The sequence below is a fragment of the Protomyctophum parallelum genome, assembly GCF_964188405.1.
Source record: "Protomyctophum parallelum genome assembly, chromosome: 4".
NCBI classification, from domain to species: domain Eukaryota; kingdom Metazoa; phylum Chordata; class Actinopteri; order Myctophiformes; family Myctophidae; genus Protomyctophum; species Protomyctophum parallelum.
Genome location: NC_139700.1, coordinates 9,435,918 through 9,455,113, shown reverse-complemented (window position 1 = coordinate 9,455,113; position 19,196 = coordinate 9,435,918). Strand labels below are relative to the sequence as shown.

The 19,196-nt window shown below is 44.2% G+C and overlaps 1 protein-coding gene across 3 annotated transcripts in view; it reads right to left on the bottom strand.

Annotated features, from left to right (window-relative positions):
- Nucleotides 1-19,196, bottom strand: part of ambra1b (autophagy/beclin-1 regulator 1b) — a 29,540-nt gene that overhangs the window by 2,953 nt on the left and 7,391 nt on the right. For 2 of the 3 annotated variants that reach the window (XM_083763316.1, XM_083763318.1), the window contains exons 3-18: nucleotides 17,404-17,462; nucleotides 15,946-16,129; nucleotides 13,933-14,105; nucleotides 13,331-13,397; nucleotides 11,403-13,111; nucleotides 10,465-10,551; nucleotides 8,219-8,404; nucleotides 7,880-7,954; nucleotides 7,607-7,707; nucleotides 6,557-6,667; nucleotides 4,214-4,402; nucleotides 3,140-3,294; nucleotides 2,592-2,731; nucleotides 2,185-2,289; nucleotides 1,487-1,659; nucleotides 267-383 (exon numbers count right to left, since the gene is read on the bottom strand). In XM_083763316.1, coding sequence (XP_083619442.1) covers nucleotides 267-383; nucleotides 1,487-1,659; nucleotides 2,185-2,289; nucleotides 2,592-2,731; nucleotides 3,140-3,294; nucleotides 4,214-4,402; nucleotides 6,557-6,667; nucleotides 7,607-7,707; nucleotides 7,880-7,954; nucleotides 8,219-8,404; nucleotides 10,465-10,551; nucleotides 11,403-13,111; nucleotides 13,331-13,397; nucleotides 13,933-14,105; nucleotides 15,946-16,129; nucleotides 17,404-17,462 — 3,631 coding nt within the window. The remainder of the gene's footprint in view (nucleotides 1-266; nucleotides 384-1,486; nucleotides 1,660-2,184; nucleotides 2,290-2,591; nucleotides 2,732-3,139; nucleotides 3,295-4,213; nucleotides 4,403-6,556; nucleotides 6,668-7,606; nucleotides 7,708-7,879; nucleotides 7,955-8,218; nucleotides 8,405-10,464; nucleotides 10,552-11,402; nucleotides 13,112-13,330; nucleotides 13,398-13,932; nucleotides 14,106-15,945; nucleotides 16,130-17,403; nucleotides 17,463-19,196) is intronic. The other variant, XM_083763317.1, reaches the window with a different exon arrangement.

Below are 19,196 nucleotides of genomic sequence, written 5' to 3'. Positions count from 1 at the left end.
GCTGTTTTTGGTGTGGCTCAAAAAGCGATGGTTTTCATGCAGTTTCGTGTCGTGTAAACCACGAAAGTGGTTCGTATTCACTTGTAAAAGGTTCCCGTTCCAAAGCACTGTCGGGGGACAGACACTCCTGACTACAATTGTGTTAAATACATTTATGCGGAATGGTATTCTGAAAAATGTGCCAATGATAAATTTGATAAAATCAACTTTTGTTAATTTGAAAATGTCCGACAGCTCGACTTTAGGGGTTCAAATTAAGAGGTTACCAGTAGGAGCTGTAGATGTTCCTGCCTCTCCTGTGGCCCCATCTGCTCTGCTGCTGGCTTCTGGGAGGCCCTCAGCTAAAGCACTGGTGGATGGACCATCAGCAACATTGGCCTCTGCTGGAAAACACACGACAATGTGAGACATCAGCTGTCTTCTGGAAAACACATGACAATCTGAGACATCAGCTGTCTTCTGGAGAACACATGACAATCTGAGACATTAGCTGTCTTCTGGAGAACACATGACAATCTGAGACATCAGCTGTCTTCTGGAGAACACATAACCATCAAGAAAAACCATGATGGCAGTTCAAGTTATAAATAATAATAATAATACTGGTAATAATAATAATATAAATCTGTTCCTGTACAGCTTTCAACAAAGTCATTGGCTGGGTTTCCCAAAAGACATGCGTAGGGAGTATGCGTGTGGTTCTTCTCAACACCCCCTTTCACTGGGAACATACAGCAGATATTCCCTGCATATATGTGCCACGCAATGGTAGACCTGAGGCCTGGTAAGGTAGGCCGAGGCCTACCATACCAGGCCGATCAATAAAATAATGCTGAATTAACTAGCTTGTATTGGTAACTTTGACTGCACAATAGCCTCCCATGTAACCTCATCGTATAGGCCTATATGTATTAACCCACAAGCTAGTTAATTCAGCATTCTTTTATTGATCAGTCAGGCCGGTATGGTAGGCCTACCATTGCGTGGCACATCTATGGACGGAATATCTATGTTCACAGTGAAAGGGGGTATTGTTGAGAAGAACCATACTGCCTACGCATAATGTATTTTGGGAAACCCAGCCATTAAAGTATTGCATTTTGGGAGTTGTTACTCTGAAGGGTTTGTGGTTAAACCTTCTGGCTTCCAAACTATGGAATGAACTTTCAATTGCAATCAGAATTGCAGACTCACTCCCAAACTTGTCAAGTCTGAAAACTCACCTCTTCAGACTCCATCTTAGCCCGCAGCACTTGCCCTAGCCTCGACGACCGTGCAGGCGTATGCAAAGGCTACAATATGTCATTTAGATAGCATATTATGTAGACACAGCATTCTATAGTAGTGTATACTTATAGTTTCATCCTACAGATATTCTACTGTTGGACGGATGTTTGGTTCTCAGTCTACTTATGCTCCTTGGTGACCAATTCAAGTCATTTGGTGAGCGTTCTGCTAAATGCCGAAAACGTTAATCTGGCTGTACCTGCAGCATGCTGGGTGCTGCTGCTCTCGGTCTGCGTCTCGGCGTTGTGCAGCTGGACGATTGGCGTCTGAGTTCCTTGTGATGTCACTGAAGGGGCGGGGTGTCGGGGCTGAAGACCAATGGCGTTCATCAAACCCATGTCTCGGTCCAACCTCCAGCCGGAGCGGCTCGGCCTGAGAAACAGCAGGACGTCAGTCAATAGGTATCCAGAGAACTCGGCGGTTTACCAACTCGCCGCAATTTAGTGCATTTTAAAAGTTAAAAAAAAAAAAAGTTTAAACATAGTACTGAAACAATGATATTCATTAGTAAACTATTCCTGAAATGGTAGGCCTACCTTTTTATCATCATCTAGCTGACCATTTCATTGCACAAAATAATTTGATCACTTTGGAAATGAACTATAATGTCTATCTGTGGGTTTGACATAATATACTGATGAAGACAGCATCTTAGCATAACGATGAAGACATTGATGAAGAATGTTCACTGTGGCGACTTGGTAAACTGGCGAGTTCTCCGGTATGCAGTCAACAGAATAACTCTTCCTACTTCCGGGCCCATTCCATACTTCCGTCACAGGTGTTACCTAATTAACACTTCTTTTGCATAGAGCTCATCTCGATGTCTTTTCAACAGACACCAGTTTAGGTTTTTAACAAGACAACACAAAGCCAACATGACCAATAGTTTCTCACCCGGGTCTTTCGGAGCCGCGGGTCCGGTTGGTTCCGCTGTTGTTGACGGAGAACAGAGGCTCGCTGCTGGGTTCTGTTGGGCTGTCTCCGTCGCTACGATAGAACCTGGACGGACAGGAGATTCTTCATTAGCTCACTTCACTACCAGGAAGCCTTAATTATCATGACCTCCTCGTTATGCAACACTAATTGACCCGTTTCTAATTGACCGTCTTCCTGATCGCAGTGACCATTAAAAGATAATCACATCAGCTCATTCTCGAGGAGCACACCCCCTCCTCCTGCACGCCATAGGCAACATGACAGGCCTTGATATAATCCATTCATCTCTGAATTTGTGTGGGTAAAACATTAGAACTCAGAGAGAGAGAGAGATCAGTAGACAGACAGACACCAGTAAAACTTACACGGGCCGGCAGATGACAAGGTCTCCTTTGTTGGTTCCATAGGCCAGGCCCATCCCGGGGTCCGGTAGCCAACGTGCAGAGTTGATGCTGACGTGACGTCGCTGATCAGGAGCCATTGGGTAGACGACATTAAACACCATCTACACGACGAAGAAAGAAAAAACCATGATACTAATTAAGGCTCTCTTCTCTTCCATTTCGTGTACAGTGGCTCTCAAACCTTTTAATTTCAAGGACCCCCCCGTAACTCTCAAGAGTTACACACAGGTCATTTGGAACCCACTCAAGGACACTTCCACTGGTCTACCAGAGTGTTTCCAGTGAGCCAACATGCAGCACCCTGACTCTGTGTGACCAGAATGGAACAGAGAAAAACAGACTACCACTTCACACACCGGAATCACAACTAGCCCACTCACTGGAAACACTGAGGCAATTAAGAGAGGTATTCCTGGAAATCAGGAATCTATTCGCGTTGGACAGAGGCGGACACACACATTGAGACCGATTCATCATTCTTAATTAGTAGCAGCAGCAGTAGTATTTACCCGTATAGATGTCTCTCCTCCATGTGGCTGCTGCAAGCGGAACACTTGCGCCACCATGTGGTCAGTGGAGGGATGCAGTAGGATCCTGCGAGAAGCCAGGCCGACCATAACGTAGCAACCCATGGGAGACAGGCTGACCGAGATGGCATTGGGCCCTGTTAAAACACACAGGAGATAGACGACTGAGCACTGTACCATGGACAGGTTTAAAGAAAGTATCCCTGAGGAGGGTAGTGAGTACAAAACTATAATCTCTCTCTGACTGTCTACAAAACAACAACCAGATGGCAATCAATGGAGAGAGATAGCACACACACATTGTCCACCGTGTCTGTGGTAAACGCACTGTTCCAACACTGTGTACAGTGGGTGGGGTCGAATTGTCAGAACTCAGAATCGAGCTGTAGCCAGTGAGTAGAAAACTAATAAAAAGTATGCTAACCAGGATTAGAAGCTGAAAACCATGAGTTAACAAATACTTTGATGTATAGGGAATGTTGCTGCTCTAGTCTTGTATTTGTCTAGTAGCAAACATTGTTGTTTAGTCTTTATATTTGTTTTCATTTGTCATTTAATTAGATCTTCCTGTTCTTGAATGCCGTCCTGTTATTGTTGTTACTGGCAGAGCAGTGTAACATTATTTGCCTCTTCTCTTAGGCAACGCCTTGCTCACTGCACGCACGGAACGTGCTCGCGCATGCATAGACTACCGTTATAATTAGGATCTTCTATAGCTCTTTACCCTAAAACCACGTCGCTGTCCGTTGTGCGGATCCGAGGTTCGGATCCGATTTCAGAATTTCCATCGCGTTGCGATTGAAATATAAACGTTTCTCGAGAAAGATAGCTAGCGTGAGCTAATGCTAACATTAGCCTTTTCTTACAATGGTGCATATACACGTCCAGGGCACCCCGCGCTTTTATACACGTGCTTAGCACAAAATGTGTTAACAATCGACCTTTGGTCTAAATGTGTTAAAAGTGATCCTTATTAAACCTCCTCCCAAATTGAAATTTGTACTTCTGAACTCAGACAGGCATTTACTGTATAATAAATATGTGATAGACAATTACCAAATCTCTTGGTGTACAGCATCTCTCCCAGATTGTGCGGAGCGAGGGAATAAACCGCCAGAATGCCTTCATCGGGGAACCCTCTCTGACTGCTGGGAATAAACACCGCCAGGAGCTGGCCGTCTGCCGAGATGTCACAGCTGGCATCGTTGTAGATCTTACAGTTTGGTACCAAGACGTTTACAGAGGCTGGACGATTAGAGACACAAACACACAGGACAAGAGATTAATCCCCACAAACCAGAGATGAGTGTGTGTGTGTGTGTGTGTGTGTGTGTGTGTGTGTGTGTGTGTGTGTGTGCGCGTGCGTGTGTGTGTGTGTGTGTTTGATTGATTGAAGAATTTATTAACAGTTTTGGAGAATTACAGTACATTTCAAGCACTACATTATGTTATAATTTAGCTATTGAAAAATAGCAGATCTACAAGCTCCAAGTGGTGCGCTACGAGCTTGTAGGTCTGCTATTTTTTTTTAATGATGAAAAGTCACGACACCATAACGCATTACACTTATTACACACATTTACAATAGGGTCTATGTTCAATTCATCATAACATTTAGTTTAGAGACGTACAAATTCTATATAGCCAAAAACAGGAAATCATCATAGAGGAGGTAAATAGGGGGGGGGGGGGGGGGGGACATATACAGTGAGGGGGAAAAGCGGTGGGTGTAGGATTCAAATTTTACGGGGGCCAGTTTCGAATTGCAGCCAGGATTTGCATGTTTTAATGACTGTTGGTAGGGTGTTCCACATTTTGGTGGCATAGGAGCTTAACGAATTTAGTCCCTTGTACTGTATGTATGTGTGTGTGTGTGTGTGTGTGTGTGTGTGTGTGTGTGTGTGTGTGTGTGTGAAGCAGAACAAAAAAGAACAGCATTGGCTAGTGGTGCACAATTAATCGAAAAAAGGTCGAGACCTTGATCCAGACAACTATGCAATCTAATTTCTAAATTTGGAGCAAGAATCGTGCAGCACTAGTTTGCTGTCCAATTATTCTTTTGCTACAAGAGAGAGAGAGAGACATTGAGAGGTTTAAGTCTAGCACTTTGATGTTCTGTTTAAAGCCACAGTAGTTGGCTTCAGGTGCCACATTTTTATATAGTAATGTTCAGCAACTACAGACTAAAGACGGAAGAAAAATGGAATGGAAATAATTTGAATCTGTGAGAATCATTATCTCCATTCTTGGAGGAAAATGGAGATTCCCATTTGAGCAAGAATCGTGCAGCACTAGCATTGGCCTCCTTGTATTTTATACGGCCTTTGTGTCAATTCTCTCGTGGTTTCAGATTCAAATCAATATCTATTAAAATGTTCACACACACGTGCAGACTTCATATGACCGGCATGAGTTGAGAGGGAACAACAAGGCCATGTTGATTTAATTATAGAAGCAAAACAAAAAAGCTTGTATACTTTTCCCACATCAAACATAATGGCTTTTTGTAAATGAACAAAAGATGTGTTGGTCAGTCTATGATCCTGCAATCGTCATGAATAAAACAAAAACAGTCGCAGCACACAGCCTAGCTAATGGAGCACACAGAACACCAGTAACCTTGTGTGGTGCTCACTCACTGATAGTAAAATCATTAATTAAATGTAGGCTAGAATTTGTAATTTGTAAGTATCGGTTGACATGGATGATAAATAAGATCAGTGATATTGGCCCAAAAAGAAATCCTATGCCTAGGTTGTCTATTGTGTTTTGTTATTACTGTTGCTGTTACTTGTGTGTTGTTATGGTAAATGGTGCATTTATATAGCGCCTTTATCCAAGGCGCTTTACATAGATTGTGCATTACATTCACCCATTCATACACCGATTGCAGCGGAAGCCATGCAAGCACATCGGGAGCAATTTGGGGGTTCAGTGTCTTGCCCAAGGACACTTCGACATGTAGACAGGAGGAGCCGGGATTCGAACCGCCGACCCATGGATCATTGGTATTACAGCAGTGGTAGTGGTTCCCAAACTTTTCAGGCCGAGACCCAAAAGAGAGATTCGATGTTTGTCCAAGACCCAAGCTTGTGAAAAAAGCAGATCTACAAGCATGCAACGTGTTGCTTCGCGCCGCGTTGTGAGTTTGTAGATCGCCTGTTTTCACTACTACTAAATTATTTGTATTTGTGGAGTTTCGATTTTTTTCTGTTTGTGTTAAAATATATACATTTATTATATACATGTATTATTAAAGTAATTATATTTTGAAATATATATTTTATATATTTTTAAATGTAGGAAAAGAAAATTAGATTTTTACTTGAGTCGTACTCGTGACCCACAGAAATTGGTCCGTGACCCACAAAACAGTGTATTGTTGTTGTATGGTGTTACCGTTGCTGATCTCGGGCAGGTCAAACTTGGTGAAGTCCCACCACTGTAGTCGGTACGTTGTGTTGGCGATGTTACTGGCTACTGCCGACTGGCCATCTCCGATGGACGCACCTGAAAATAAAACATTAAAACCACTGTGATTGGTGCAGACTGGAGAGAGACAGCCATCGTGTTAACATGTAACATTAAACATCGTGTCAAAAGAGTTTTCAAAAATGTTCAAAATAGCAGATGTATTATGACTAAAACTGCATCCTTCGAATACTCAATTGCCATGAGGAACAATGTCAAAGGAAAGTCCATGAAATATGGGACTACTTTTATTTGTATATTAAAGGATGGTTGCATTAACAATTTGTAATTGGTAATACATTACAGATGATATGACTATTGTCAACAACAGAATGTGGAGGGGTGTTGTCCATTGAGGGTTTTTTTGGACTGCTAGTTGTGTTTGTTTTTCTTGTCTCTTTGTGTGTAAGCCATGTGTATTTTGTATGCTTTATTGTAAAATCAATAAAAAACTTTGACAAAACAATAGCTCACTATGAGCTTGGATATCTGCTATTTTTGAATACCCGACATTAAATCCAAAAAAAAACAGAGGCTTTCCCGGGTTTTAACGTGTTATCCATTTAAAAAAAGAATAAAAATAAAATAGCAGCATTTAATTTGTGTTCAACTGTTCATGAACATTTGGTTATATTTTGAAAGGAGGTCAAACCAGCTTTGAGTGAATTCCGTTGTATGTGCAGAGCACATGCTCTTCTGATGTACGGCACTTTAAGCTTCATTTCCAGTGTTCCAGGCCTAACGCCCTGTTGATAGAGTGTGTGTATGTGTGTCTTTGAACTTTGTCTTCCATTATTATTTATTTTTTGTATGAGTGGAAAGAAAGGGTGTGTGCATATACCATTTAGCACCCTGTGACATGGTGTGTGTGTGTACGCTCGCATGCCAGCCAGCACCCTGTTGAGAGGTATGTGTGTGTGCGTATACCAGCTAGCTAACACTCTGTTAACAGGAGGTGCGTGTGTGCAATGCATATACCAGCTAACACTCTGTTGACAGAGGAGTGTGTAGCGAGGCCAGGCTGTCCTCTCTCGTGGAAGATTCCAGCGTACGGCAGGTACTCGGGAAGCAGGAAACGTCTGTCGGTAATCAACACAACACAATTAAATACTTTAGAAATGTTCCTACTTTACCAAATCTGACACTGGATTTTAATTAAATTCCTGGTGAAGTAGCTGTAATCCCCTATTATTAGTTGTATAATTACTATTGTTATTATTGAATGGGGTTTAAGGTTAAATGTTGACTGACCGTGGAACAAAGCGTCCCAGTGAAGGAGCAGACATTCTGGCGTTGCGTGGCGTCCTGTGTCTCACTCCGTTATCACTGAAACACACACACACACACACACACTACTATTGTACACACACGGCCAATACAAGGTATACAAGCTCTTAGCGCACCACCGAGTGGCGCGCTATGAGCTTGTAGATCTGCTATTTTTGAAAAATCAAAGAACCACTGACATAGAAACATAGCTTTTTCAGAAAACTGTCAGGATGTAGAAGACATTTTTAGAATCTGATCTCAGGTCAGAATGGGTTAATTAGATTTCATGGAACTAACTGTGATGATGATGACACTACTTACTCTAGCTCCTCAAAGTCCATGTCACTGTTGTCCATGGAGCTGGACGGGGCGCTGGCCGGGTTGTCGGACGAGGAAGACAGGGTCCGCAGGCGGTTCTGTTGGTACCGTAGGGAGCGCTGACGAATGCTGTCCCGCCTGGACAGGTACTGGATCATTCTCTGGGCATAGTAGGCTGCCGGGGACAGCCTGGACAACAAGAACAGAATGTGTTGAGGTTGAGATGTATATTCGTCATGACATAATTGTCTTGCGCCCGGACTTCCTATGCCACTGCGCAGATATGTGCAATTAAAGGGAACCTCTGCACATTCAAAACTGTGCAAAATCTACACTAATGCCGATTGCCTGACTGGCTTGTCTCACGTATTTAGGGACCTGTGTTTGTGTGCTTGCTTCATTCATGCCCCGATGAAGACTCTAAGGAGTCGAAACATGTTGGCATTATATCTTTAATAAAGTACCCTGATTTTATATCCGCCCTCCTTATTAACTTTTTTTGTAGTACTCGAATCACCCCTCTTTCTTGTATTGTTCTATAGTGGCTTTGATCCTTGAAGCACCAACCGTACGTAGGTTTTCTACATCCACTGAGCACCTGCTGTGCAATAGTGCTGCCAACGAATATTCCATATTCAAATGAATATTCAAATGTAAAAAATAAAAGAATAATCAAATATTTAAAATTAAGATTTGAATTTAAAAAAATAACAATAAAATAGCTGTGTGAGTTCTGGCGAGACTCTGTGCCACGTGAAATAAAACATACATACAAGAATGTGGCTATTAAGATAATTATGAATCATTCATTTGATCTCGCAAGACTCAAGAGAGCAAATTTCTCAGCACCAACCATACAGGACCGGACCATATAGATAAAGAAAGAGAAAGTTTTATTATTCTGCAATATTCATGTCATATTCATAAAATCATATACATTCGACATTCGAAATCATTCGAAAATTGTTCGAATACAAGTGGTGTTTTAAAAGGAATATTCTAATATTCCAATCTGGCAGCACTACTGTGCAACATCTTATTTTATTTTAATTGTTCATAATGTAGCAAGCTTTCAGTCATAGACCATATTCAGGTGCAGAAACGACAAAGATATTTTGAGTTTTAAACTGATGAGGTTCCACAAGAACGAAAGTAGCACTAATATCCATTATCTGCCTGTCCCAGATTTGGGTCATGTGGGTCTTTCCTGTCCCGAGAGAATTTCTGAAACAATGGCAGTCGTCCCAAAAGCACATTGGAATGAGAAAGAAGAACGTCCCAAGCACATTGGAATGAGAAAGAAGAACGTCCCAAGCACATTGGAATGAGAAAGAAGAACGTCCCAAGCACATTGGAATGAGAAAGAAGAAGAAGTGAGAACTGATAACTGTTTTTTTCTTTTGCAAGTGAATGTTTGGAGAACAACTGCCAGATGGAAATGATTGAATATTAACTACAATGCTGTCAAATGAGTCAGTGAGTAGACAGTGATGTAAATAGGTTTTCAATGTAATGAGTCCCGGGATGCAGGGATGGTCTTTTAGATGAGTCCCACTTCAATGACGTTAGGCTTCATATTTTGCCATTTTTACAAATTGCAGAATTTTATTGGTTATATATATGGTTATAATGTGGTTATATTCATGTAGAAAACAGAATTAGAAATTATTATTATTATAATAAAAAATGTGTACAGTAGGTCTTAGTAGTTGAGTAGATATATTATCGATCGTATGAGGGAGGTCGCGATCACGCTATGCGTTGCTATGGTAATAGGAAATCCGTACGGAAATGGAAATAAGACAAAGCTACACTGTGTTCTTTGAAATAATGAAAGATCTCATGAAATCTTATAATAACTCGCTCAAAGAGGCCAGAGGAAAATACTTTTATCATCAATCGAAAGTTATCAATCTTGAGACGCCGATATCCTAGACGTAGTTAACCCATTTTGGACGGGATCGCCTTTTGGTGTTGGCATTATGTAATGCTTTAGCTATTGAAAAATAGCAGATCTACAAGCTCATAGCGCGCCACTATGAGCTTGTAGGTCTGCTATTTTTGAAGACACTTTTAGAATCTGATCTCAGGTCAAAATGGGTTAAGGCGCATAAAGGCTCTAATGCCTGGCAACAAGTTGTATAGGTTCGATTCCCAAGTCTGAGAGCAAAGTATAAGAGCGGGTCTCTGTGGATGGGTTTAGGGTCAAGTACCAGGCTGGATTAAGGTGGGTTGGGGTAAAGTAGTACCTTGCTGGGTCAGGGTAGATGGGGTGGTCTCTGGATCCAGCCATGTCATATCTGGACAGAGACAACAGAGATGACTCCAACAGTCTCCTATGGGAAACAAAAGCACAGGAAGCCATGGCTACTAAATGCACTGACTTCTGCTAATGAACTATTTCAAACACATCCATGAGCCATCATCTACAGCAGGGGTTTAACAAGCCTTTTCATTTCATACGGACCCCCATTTGATTTAGCTTTTCAGACCCTAAAGATTTAGTTCACAACAGGCAAACGTTGCTTAAAATAACAATTGTTCTTCTACATTCTCTAATTGGAAATTAAGTAAGGCAGAATGCACAATAATTAAACTCTTGAGAGCATAAAATGAAACCAAATTAACCCGTACAAGGTCCATTTGGTTTCATTTTACGCTCTCAAGAGTTAAAGATCTATCTATAAGGGTCCATTTGGTTACCAACTCTCCATCATTTAGTTGGGGACCACTTGGAATCCCTTCAAGGACCACTGGACCACCGGACCACTTGTTGAAAACCACCGATCTGAAGCAACGTGGCTTCTAGTCAATCCATAATCGTGCTCCAACAACACATTTATAATGTATGTATTTATAACACTTTTGACGTCTGACTTTCAATATAAAAAAATAATTTCCATTGTTGTAGTAGTAGTAGTTTCTAACTTTCCATTGTTTGGTGAGGTATAAGTTCATTTCACAAGGCCTTACCTTCTAAGTGAGTTATAAGTTCATTTGACAAGGCCTTACCTTCTAAATGTTACTCGTTTGGTGAGGTATAAGATAATTTCACAAGGCCTTACCTTCTAAGTGAGTTATAAGTTCATTTGACAAGGCCTTACCTTCTAAATGTTACTCGTTTGGTGATAATTTCACAAGGCCTTACCTTCTAAGTGAGGTATGAGTTCATTTCACAAGGCCTTACCTTCTAAGTGAGTCTTCGTCGGGGGGATCTACAGGCATCTCTTGGCTTAAGGCCTCTGAAGGCTCCACAGAGCGGCCGGAGGCCTGGCGGTAAACTCTCTCCCACTGAGCCGTCTCCTGGTTGTACATCAGACCCACCGCCTGCTCCGCCGGCTGCCCCGAGGAGGGCGGAGGCAGACCATAGGGCCCCGCTCCTCCTCCTCCTCCTCCAACCCCAGAGGCAGGTGGTGTCAGACTGAAGGGCACCGCTCCTTCTCCTCCTCCTCCAACGGGCGGTTGCTGCCCGTTGTGTTCCCGGAGCTCCCGCAGCGGCCTCCGCTCCTGGGACTCCGCCGCAGGCCTCCTGCCACTGTCCACCCTCTCCCAGAGGTTGGGCGAGGTGGGGGCGGAGGCTCGGGGGGGAGCGGGGGGGGGCTCCACGGTGGAGGCGGACGTGGAGGAGGTCTGGCTGGTCCGTTCCCAACGCTGGGAGTCGTGGTTGAAGGTGAGGAGGTTGTGACAGGCCCGACACCGGTTGAGGTGTCCGCGGGAGGCCGGGGGCGGCGGGGGTGTGCTGTCCAGTGGGTGGGAGGGAGGAGGGGGAAGGGGCGGTTGGTAGTGAATAATGGTTGGAGAGGAAGAGGCGGAGGAAGAGGAGGAAGGCCCGGGTCTGTCTGTCGGGTCCAAATTATTATTCAGCAGTTCTTGGCTGGGCTCCGGGGCCGAGCCGCCGAGCGGCTCCAGGTCCTGCATGCGGTCGAACTCCAGGAAGTAGCGGCTCAGGTTACACTGCAGCACGTTGCGAAAGGAAACGGGGTTGCCGCGGTTGCCGTCCCAGAAGGGGTGGTGCCCGTTGCTCGTGCCGGCGCCCCCGCTCCCCCCTCCTCTGTGGAGCGACGAGCCGGGGTCCGCCCCTTGCGGCGGGAAGCCCCGCCCCTCGGAGGCCGAGGTATAGACGGGGGAGGAGGCGTCCTGCTGGCGGAGAACCGACAGGAGGCTGACCGAGGAGGAAGAGGAGGTCCTTGGAGGCAGCATGCCTCCTCCTATACCCGCTCCTCCACCACCACCACCAGTAACAGTAACACCACCACCACCACCACCACCACCACCACCTCCTCCTACTGCTGTCACCCCTCCGTCCCTCACATTGAGCAGGGTGCGTGTCCAGTATTGACCAGGCGCTCTGGGGCTGGGCGCCTGCGGGTCCACTGCGGTTGTTGGGGGCTGGGCCGGAGGCTGGGGGGGCAGGTGGCTGGTTGGACTTGGACCGGGGCGATGCAGAGATGAGCCAGCACTGTAGTAGACGGACGTGAAGGCCGAGGGTCGGTCGGAGGGCTGCCTGGGCTCCGTGCGGGCAGAGGAGAAGGTGGACGGGGACGCTGGGGGAGGCTGCGGGGGTTCGGGGGCGGGGGGGACAGCGGAACCCTCGACGGAGGGAGCGCGATTGGCCGAACAGCGGACGCATGGACACAGGTGTCCTAGGTGCTGTGTGCAGGCGGGGTACTGCACCAGAGGCACGCTGGGCGGTTCTGCCCCTCCGACCCCAGACTCTCCCATTTGCCGAGCTTGTTCGCCTCCCACCTGCCCCCCGGTAGAGCGCGAGGATGACAGGATGTGGAGGAAGTTGTGGAGGATAGGGGTTCGTCGGACTGGCTGTGACGGCAAGAAGGAGCGCTGTCGGAAATGAGGCATTTCTACACTGTCCATGGGAACCTCAGAGTCGTCCTCATTCTGAAACAAACAAACAGTTCAACTGTCAACGGTCAACACTTTCCACGCTTCAGACGCAATTAAAGGGCCATTTGGACGATGTTTAGCATGAATCTACATAATCGGCGCCTTTGCTGGTTAGATGTTGACGGGCTTCAAGCTAAAAGGTTCAGAATAAAAGAATAACAGAGGGGATCAAGGTTCAGAATAAAAGAAAATCAACAACAAAACAGTTCTCACCTGCTGATTGGAGGGATTCACAATCGCCGTCAGTAGATTGTGGCCAAGAGGATCAAACCTCACCAACCTGAGGAACAACAATTGCCAACATTCATGACATCAAATGTATATAAACTCATTGACCGAAGCATGTACTGATAGGGAATAATTATATTCTCTGTTCATATACAATCCCCCTTATTTTTCATTTTAACATGTTACATTGTGAGAGGCCGTGCAGCTGTGTACACTCCTCTGCTTTCCACTCCCCTGCCTTCTCCAAGGTCGAGACACTGCTTGGAGATCACTGCTCAAATGGGCCAGTCAACGTAACTGGTTTCAACCAGTTGCTACCCAGTATCTCAGAACTTGCCATGTCAGGCCACACCCCTTTGCTGATTTCATGTCTTTATATATACAAATGAAAGCCCATCTTTCATCATGTTACCCCGATCTCTCCTTAAGAGAGGTCGTGATCTCATCACTCGTGCACGTTTTAATTACTTTATAATAAATTGAACATCATCAGACCAGACTTTTCTCTCCTTAATTTATGATGCTCACACTATGCAGAAAAGTTCCATGACAGTACGTATGCATGTCTATCTATACATCCATCCTACCTGACTCTCTCAGTGTCGCTGCCCGTCTTAACAACCGCAAAGGGCTCAGGGCGACTCCAGTCCCAGAAGTGCAGTTCGTTGTTGGTAGCGATAAGGAGTAGCTGAGCGGTTGGGTGGAAGGCCAGCGAAGCGATGGCAACGTTACTCTCTGTGAACCAACTTTCACTGCCTCCCTAGTGGACACACGGATAGAAAAGCACAGACGTTGAACCAACTTTCACTGCCTCCCTAGTGGACACACGGATAGAAAAGCACAGACGTTATTACCAGCCTAACGAGCAATCCAACTCATTTACCCCGAGCATAGACCAGCTCTCACTCTCCGTGAATCCAATCTCCAGCGAAGTCAAGAGTATAGATTGGACTGATGACCAAAAGAAAACACATGATATATATTTAAAATAATACTACATAAGAATACTATCTTCACAAGTGCATACCCAAATTCCATGCTAGATGGCAACCCTTCATATCACACTTCAACAACTTGGAAACACTCCCGAGCGATCAGTTGTAATTTAATTTAACTACTCAGCATCAATTTCAATGTCCCAAGGAGGTATATGCAGTAGGCTATATTATACAAATGTCTATTTATTTTGTAATTGTTTGTGTTTTATTCTCGGTTTATGTCATGTTTCTTTTTTCTTTTTGTTTCTTTTCATTAATTTATTTTTAACTTTTTTGTTCATCTTACTTACTCTATTTATTTTTCCTTATTTTGTTGTATTTAAATGTATTTTAATTCTTATGTTCTGGCTCCCCTAGGACCCATGGGAGGGTGGGAGGGTGAACGGGAGGGTAGGCTGGGCAAGCGTGACCACTTGGTCACTCTGCCCAACCTAAGGGGAAGGGTTGCACAAAAGAAAAAGGGGGAATGTCACCAATAACAATAACGATGTAAAACTAACCTTGTACCTCTCCCTGAATAAAAAAATATATCAAAAAAGCAAAACAAGTGCATACCCATTATATCAGTGGCGTAGCCAGGAGTTTCATTTTGGGTGGGCAAGTTTTGTTTACAGGACCAATCCTGTAAACATGGAATAGGAAAAATGGGACAGATCCGTGTTGATCCCATGACCCTAGTGTTACAAAATGGCTCCGTTTGTAACAAAAGAGGAAGCCGACACAAACAAAGAACATTATAAATTATTTTATCAACTCTAGAAGTAACTGAACCAGGTGGGCCAGATCTCCACTGGTTTTGCTCCGCCCTCCAATCATTATCTGCAAAGACACCATATTATTAGTAACCATGACAACCACAGAGAGCATCACCAGAGCATCAAATCTCGCACCACCCGTCTCAGTAACAGTTTCTTCCCCCAGGCAGTCAGGCTGTTGAACAGCTGACCTTGAACTGTATTGCACAGTATTGTCACTTCACTTTTTGTCTTTTTCTTTGCACTGTCCTGTGTATGCAAGACTGAGAGTGCTCTGAGCAAAATAAATTTCATTGTATTTATACTCTGTATCGATACATATGACAAATAAACCTGAACCTGAACCTGGACCTGAACTTGATCTAGCCTGACAACCTCAGGGTTGTCACACTAGACATACTATGTAGCGATTTGCGCCATGTTTGGACATAATCTGTAGAAGTAATATCTAAAAATATGTTTTTCAAAGATCGGCCTCATGGTGGCGCTATAACAGGCCGATCAGAAGAATTCGGGGCAGAGGTTCTGCTCTGGCATCCAGTGAGTGTGTGTGCAGTGTCGCTGCGATCGGCCCAACAGTGCTGGAGATTAGCTGCTCGCAGACGGACACACATGGACGGACAGACGGGGTACTACTACTCACTCATTTTGTTTGTGTAGCCTACTCAAGTGTTGTTGAGGGCGTGAATCCACCCCAGTTATATTTTGTTAAGCAAAGAGCGATTAATCACTGCGGCTCTAAAACAGAAATTTGCCTGCAGTTTGTGATGAACAGTGGACATGTTTGGATGTGTTATTGGGGGGGGGGGGGGGGGTAGCGAGTGCATAAATATTATGTAGTACTTACATGCAGATCCCAGATTCTGACTTCTCCATCAAGGCACCCTGAAGCGACAAGGCCTGGGATAGTGGGGTGAAAGGTCACACACCAGGGGGTCCTACGGTGGCCCACTAAGGAATGCAGGCACTTCCCCGTCTTCACCTCCGTTATGTAAATGTTATGATTGACATGTGTGGAAGCCATAAGGGTCCTATTGGGAGAGAAAGAGCCTATTATTAGAACCTTTAAGCTTCTCTGATTTTATCCAGCACATAACCGTACCGGCGTACTGGACACAAAAGCAAAACAGCTTTCAGGAAACCCTTAAAAAGCTTTTTATTCTTAAACCCGGGCCCTATTCTTAGATAATTTGGACCACAAACAAAGGGTGGGCGTAAACATTATTGGAAACGGTCCCTTCAGTTGCCACATTTCTTGTTTGTACAGTACCCCCCGGAGAGGCTGTAATTGGAAAAGCAAAACAAAAATAAATAAAAGCTTAATTTGAATAATACCAGCTTGCAGCTCGATCCGGACACGAAACAGACCAGAGGCAATTCCAATACTTTTTACACGCTCCATCCTTTGTTTGTGGTCCAAAAGACCGAAATATATAATACAACCCCTTTAACACTAAACATCCTTTTTGTCACACCATCATTAACACAACCAGCGCCGGGATTCCTTCAAAATAGAAGCTCGGGGTGCCAGGAAGACATGGCCGCTTTTACTCTGTAAAGCCCCCCCCCCCCCTTCGGTTCCGGAAAAAGATCGGAAACATATTTTTGCTTGCTTACCTCGCTAAGAATCCGATAATAATTGCTGATGATCCCTCATGTTCAGATTTTTGAACTTCAGACTTCTCACCTGCCTCTCGTTGAAAATTATGAACTTTTATCTTATTATCAGATTATTAGCGATGTTTGCTTTACAGAGTAAAAGCGGCCATGTCTTCCCGGCACCCCAGAGCTCCTATTTTGAAGGAATCCTGGGGCTGATTGTGTTTTAAACATTTGAATTACACAGAATTGGAGAGCAGAGATGAAGATCCTCATCTTGTGGGAATACCTTCCATTTCTGGTGGCCACAAGACCAGGACTGAACACGTCTTATATCTTGTGGCCAAGACATTAACCAAATCACCTGGCTTGGGAGCACTTGTAGTGACAAGATATTGTGGGCAGGTTATCCAGCTTGTGGCTATGAGAGAGAACCACCTGAACCAGGTCAGGTAGGGTTAATGTAATGCTGCGTTCACACGGGCAGATGCAAAGCTACATGAATATGCAAAGATGCATCGGACGTGTTTGTAGCTGCTGAAAAAGCTATAACACACTGTAGCTTCGCATCTTTGAATCTTTTGCATCTGCCCGTGTCAACGTAGCATAAGAGTTCAGGGTTTAAATTATAGGTAGGTTATAAGGTGTTTTGGGTTAAGGGTTATGGGTTAGGCTAAAGGGTAAAAGTTAATGGTTTATGACTCACCGGTCAGGGCTGAAAGCCAAGAGGAAGGTTGAGCGAGGACTATCTGGCAGCTCCACTTTCTGTTAGGAACAAACAAACACAAGACCCAGCCAAGTGGATGAAACACAAGTAGATCAATGCTCTATTATACAATTGTGGGATTACTAAGAGCACACCATAGCTGAAAATGAACAACAATTAGCAAATAGTGTGACACCACAGACATTACCGATGTCTGTGGTATGTTGCAGGACCTCTGAAAGTGTTACAGGACAACAGTCGTGTTATTTATTGAATACTTTTTAAATTGTTTATGGCGACAGCGGACACCCCGTCTACAGTCGTTCCTGGGGCGACCTCGTTTCCCTTTTCCTTGGAGGGTCCATTTAGGGCTTGATTGATCGAATCGAACGTTCCCGTTTATCTAGTGCAACACCACGACGCACAATGCACGCCTTTGTCAAGGATGTTGTTCCAGGTCTGGGTCACAAAACTGTGAGGTTTGGCTGGCTGTGCTGTGATTTGTTGTCTCTGAACCCTTATTGTTTAGCGGAGATAAGGCCATGGATGAGGGGAGGATAGTCTTGTGGATTCCATCACTTTGCTAACGACAATGAGCAAGGCAAAAATAAGGAAAACGATAATAGATCACTGGCAAGGTGCTTCTCAGCCCTGCTGGCTGCATTCCCAGAATTGCCTGCTACCCTCTCTGTCCAGGGGACCCTGATAGCATCAGCAACCAGCTGCTAGGGATGATATGCCATGGTGCGTTAAGGTGCTAGCTAGTGGCTCTCTGGAACAAGCAGCTGCTAGGGATGATGCCATGGTGTGTTAAGGTGCTAGCTAGTGGCTCTCTGGTACAAGCAAGCCTGCAGGTTGGGGGACTCGGATACTGGTAAGAATTTAGCTTGCTAGGTTTTCCTTGAAGGTGTTGCACGCATCTTTGGGTTAGTGCCCGTCTTTAGTCAGTCTCCATTATAAGTCGTTTGAACCATAGAATAATTTCAAATAATTTAAATATAAAAGAAATACAAATAATTTACACATAATTATCTTAAAACCGTGGATTCATTATTTTGAGTGTTTTTTATGGTTAAATAATGAACAATCATCCATAAATAGAAGAGCTATATTTAACAATAGAAAGATAATTAAAACAAATGTTGTGATTTAAACCATAGACTGTTCAGTATATCTGCTTTTAACCAGCAGGTATCCTGTGCCACTTGTGACCAGGGTCAAACTTCCATGGAAAAGTAGGAAGATCACCTCCAGGATCTCTTTGCAAAGAAAATATTCACACATCCACTTCGTTCAGAGAACAAAAACCCCGCAATCTGCATCAGTTTTTAGAAAAGTAATAATTTGGTGAATAGAAAAGGACATTCAAAATGAATTCACCGTTGCATTTTGACATCTGTATTGACAATGTCATGAGGTAAAAACAAGAATGACATGCGTATCGTTAACAGACAACAGCCAGGTGAAACAACTCTGTCACAACCTCCCGGCTGTTTCTTTTGTTCCGTTTCAGACGTTCCTTTGTTGGTGCAATCACTGTTGTTTTGTTATGCCTTTCCTGTTAGCTCCAGACAGAGTTGGCTCATAACATTAGCCGCTGTTGTCAGTGGCTCGCTTGGCGCTGCAGCGTAACAGTTTATAATATATCTAGAGAGCGGATGAGGAGCAACAGGCCCGCCCCCCGCTATTCACTTCAATGTTAGGCCTGACTCACACCTTCACTACAGATTGATGTATAGCTGATGCATGAGACTTATTTACTGATGCAAGCTTGCAATTCATTTCCAATGGGA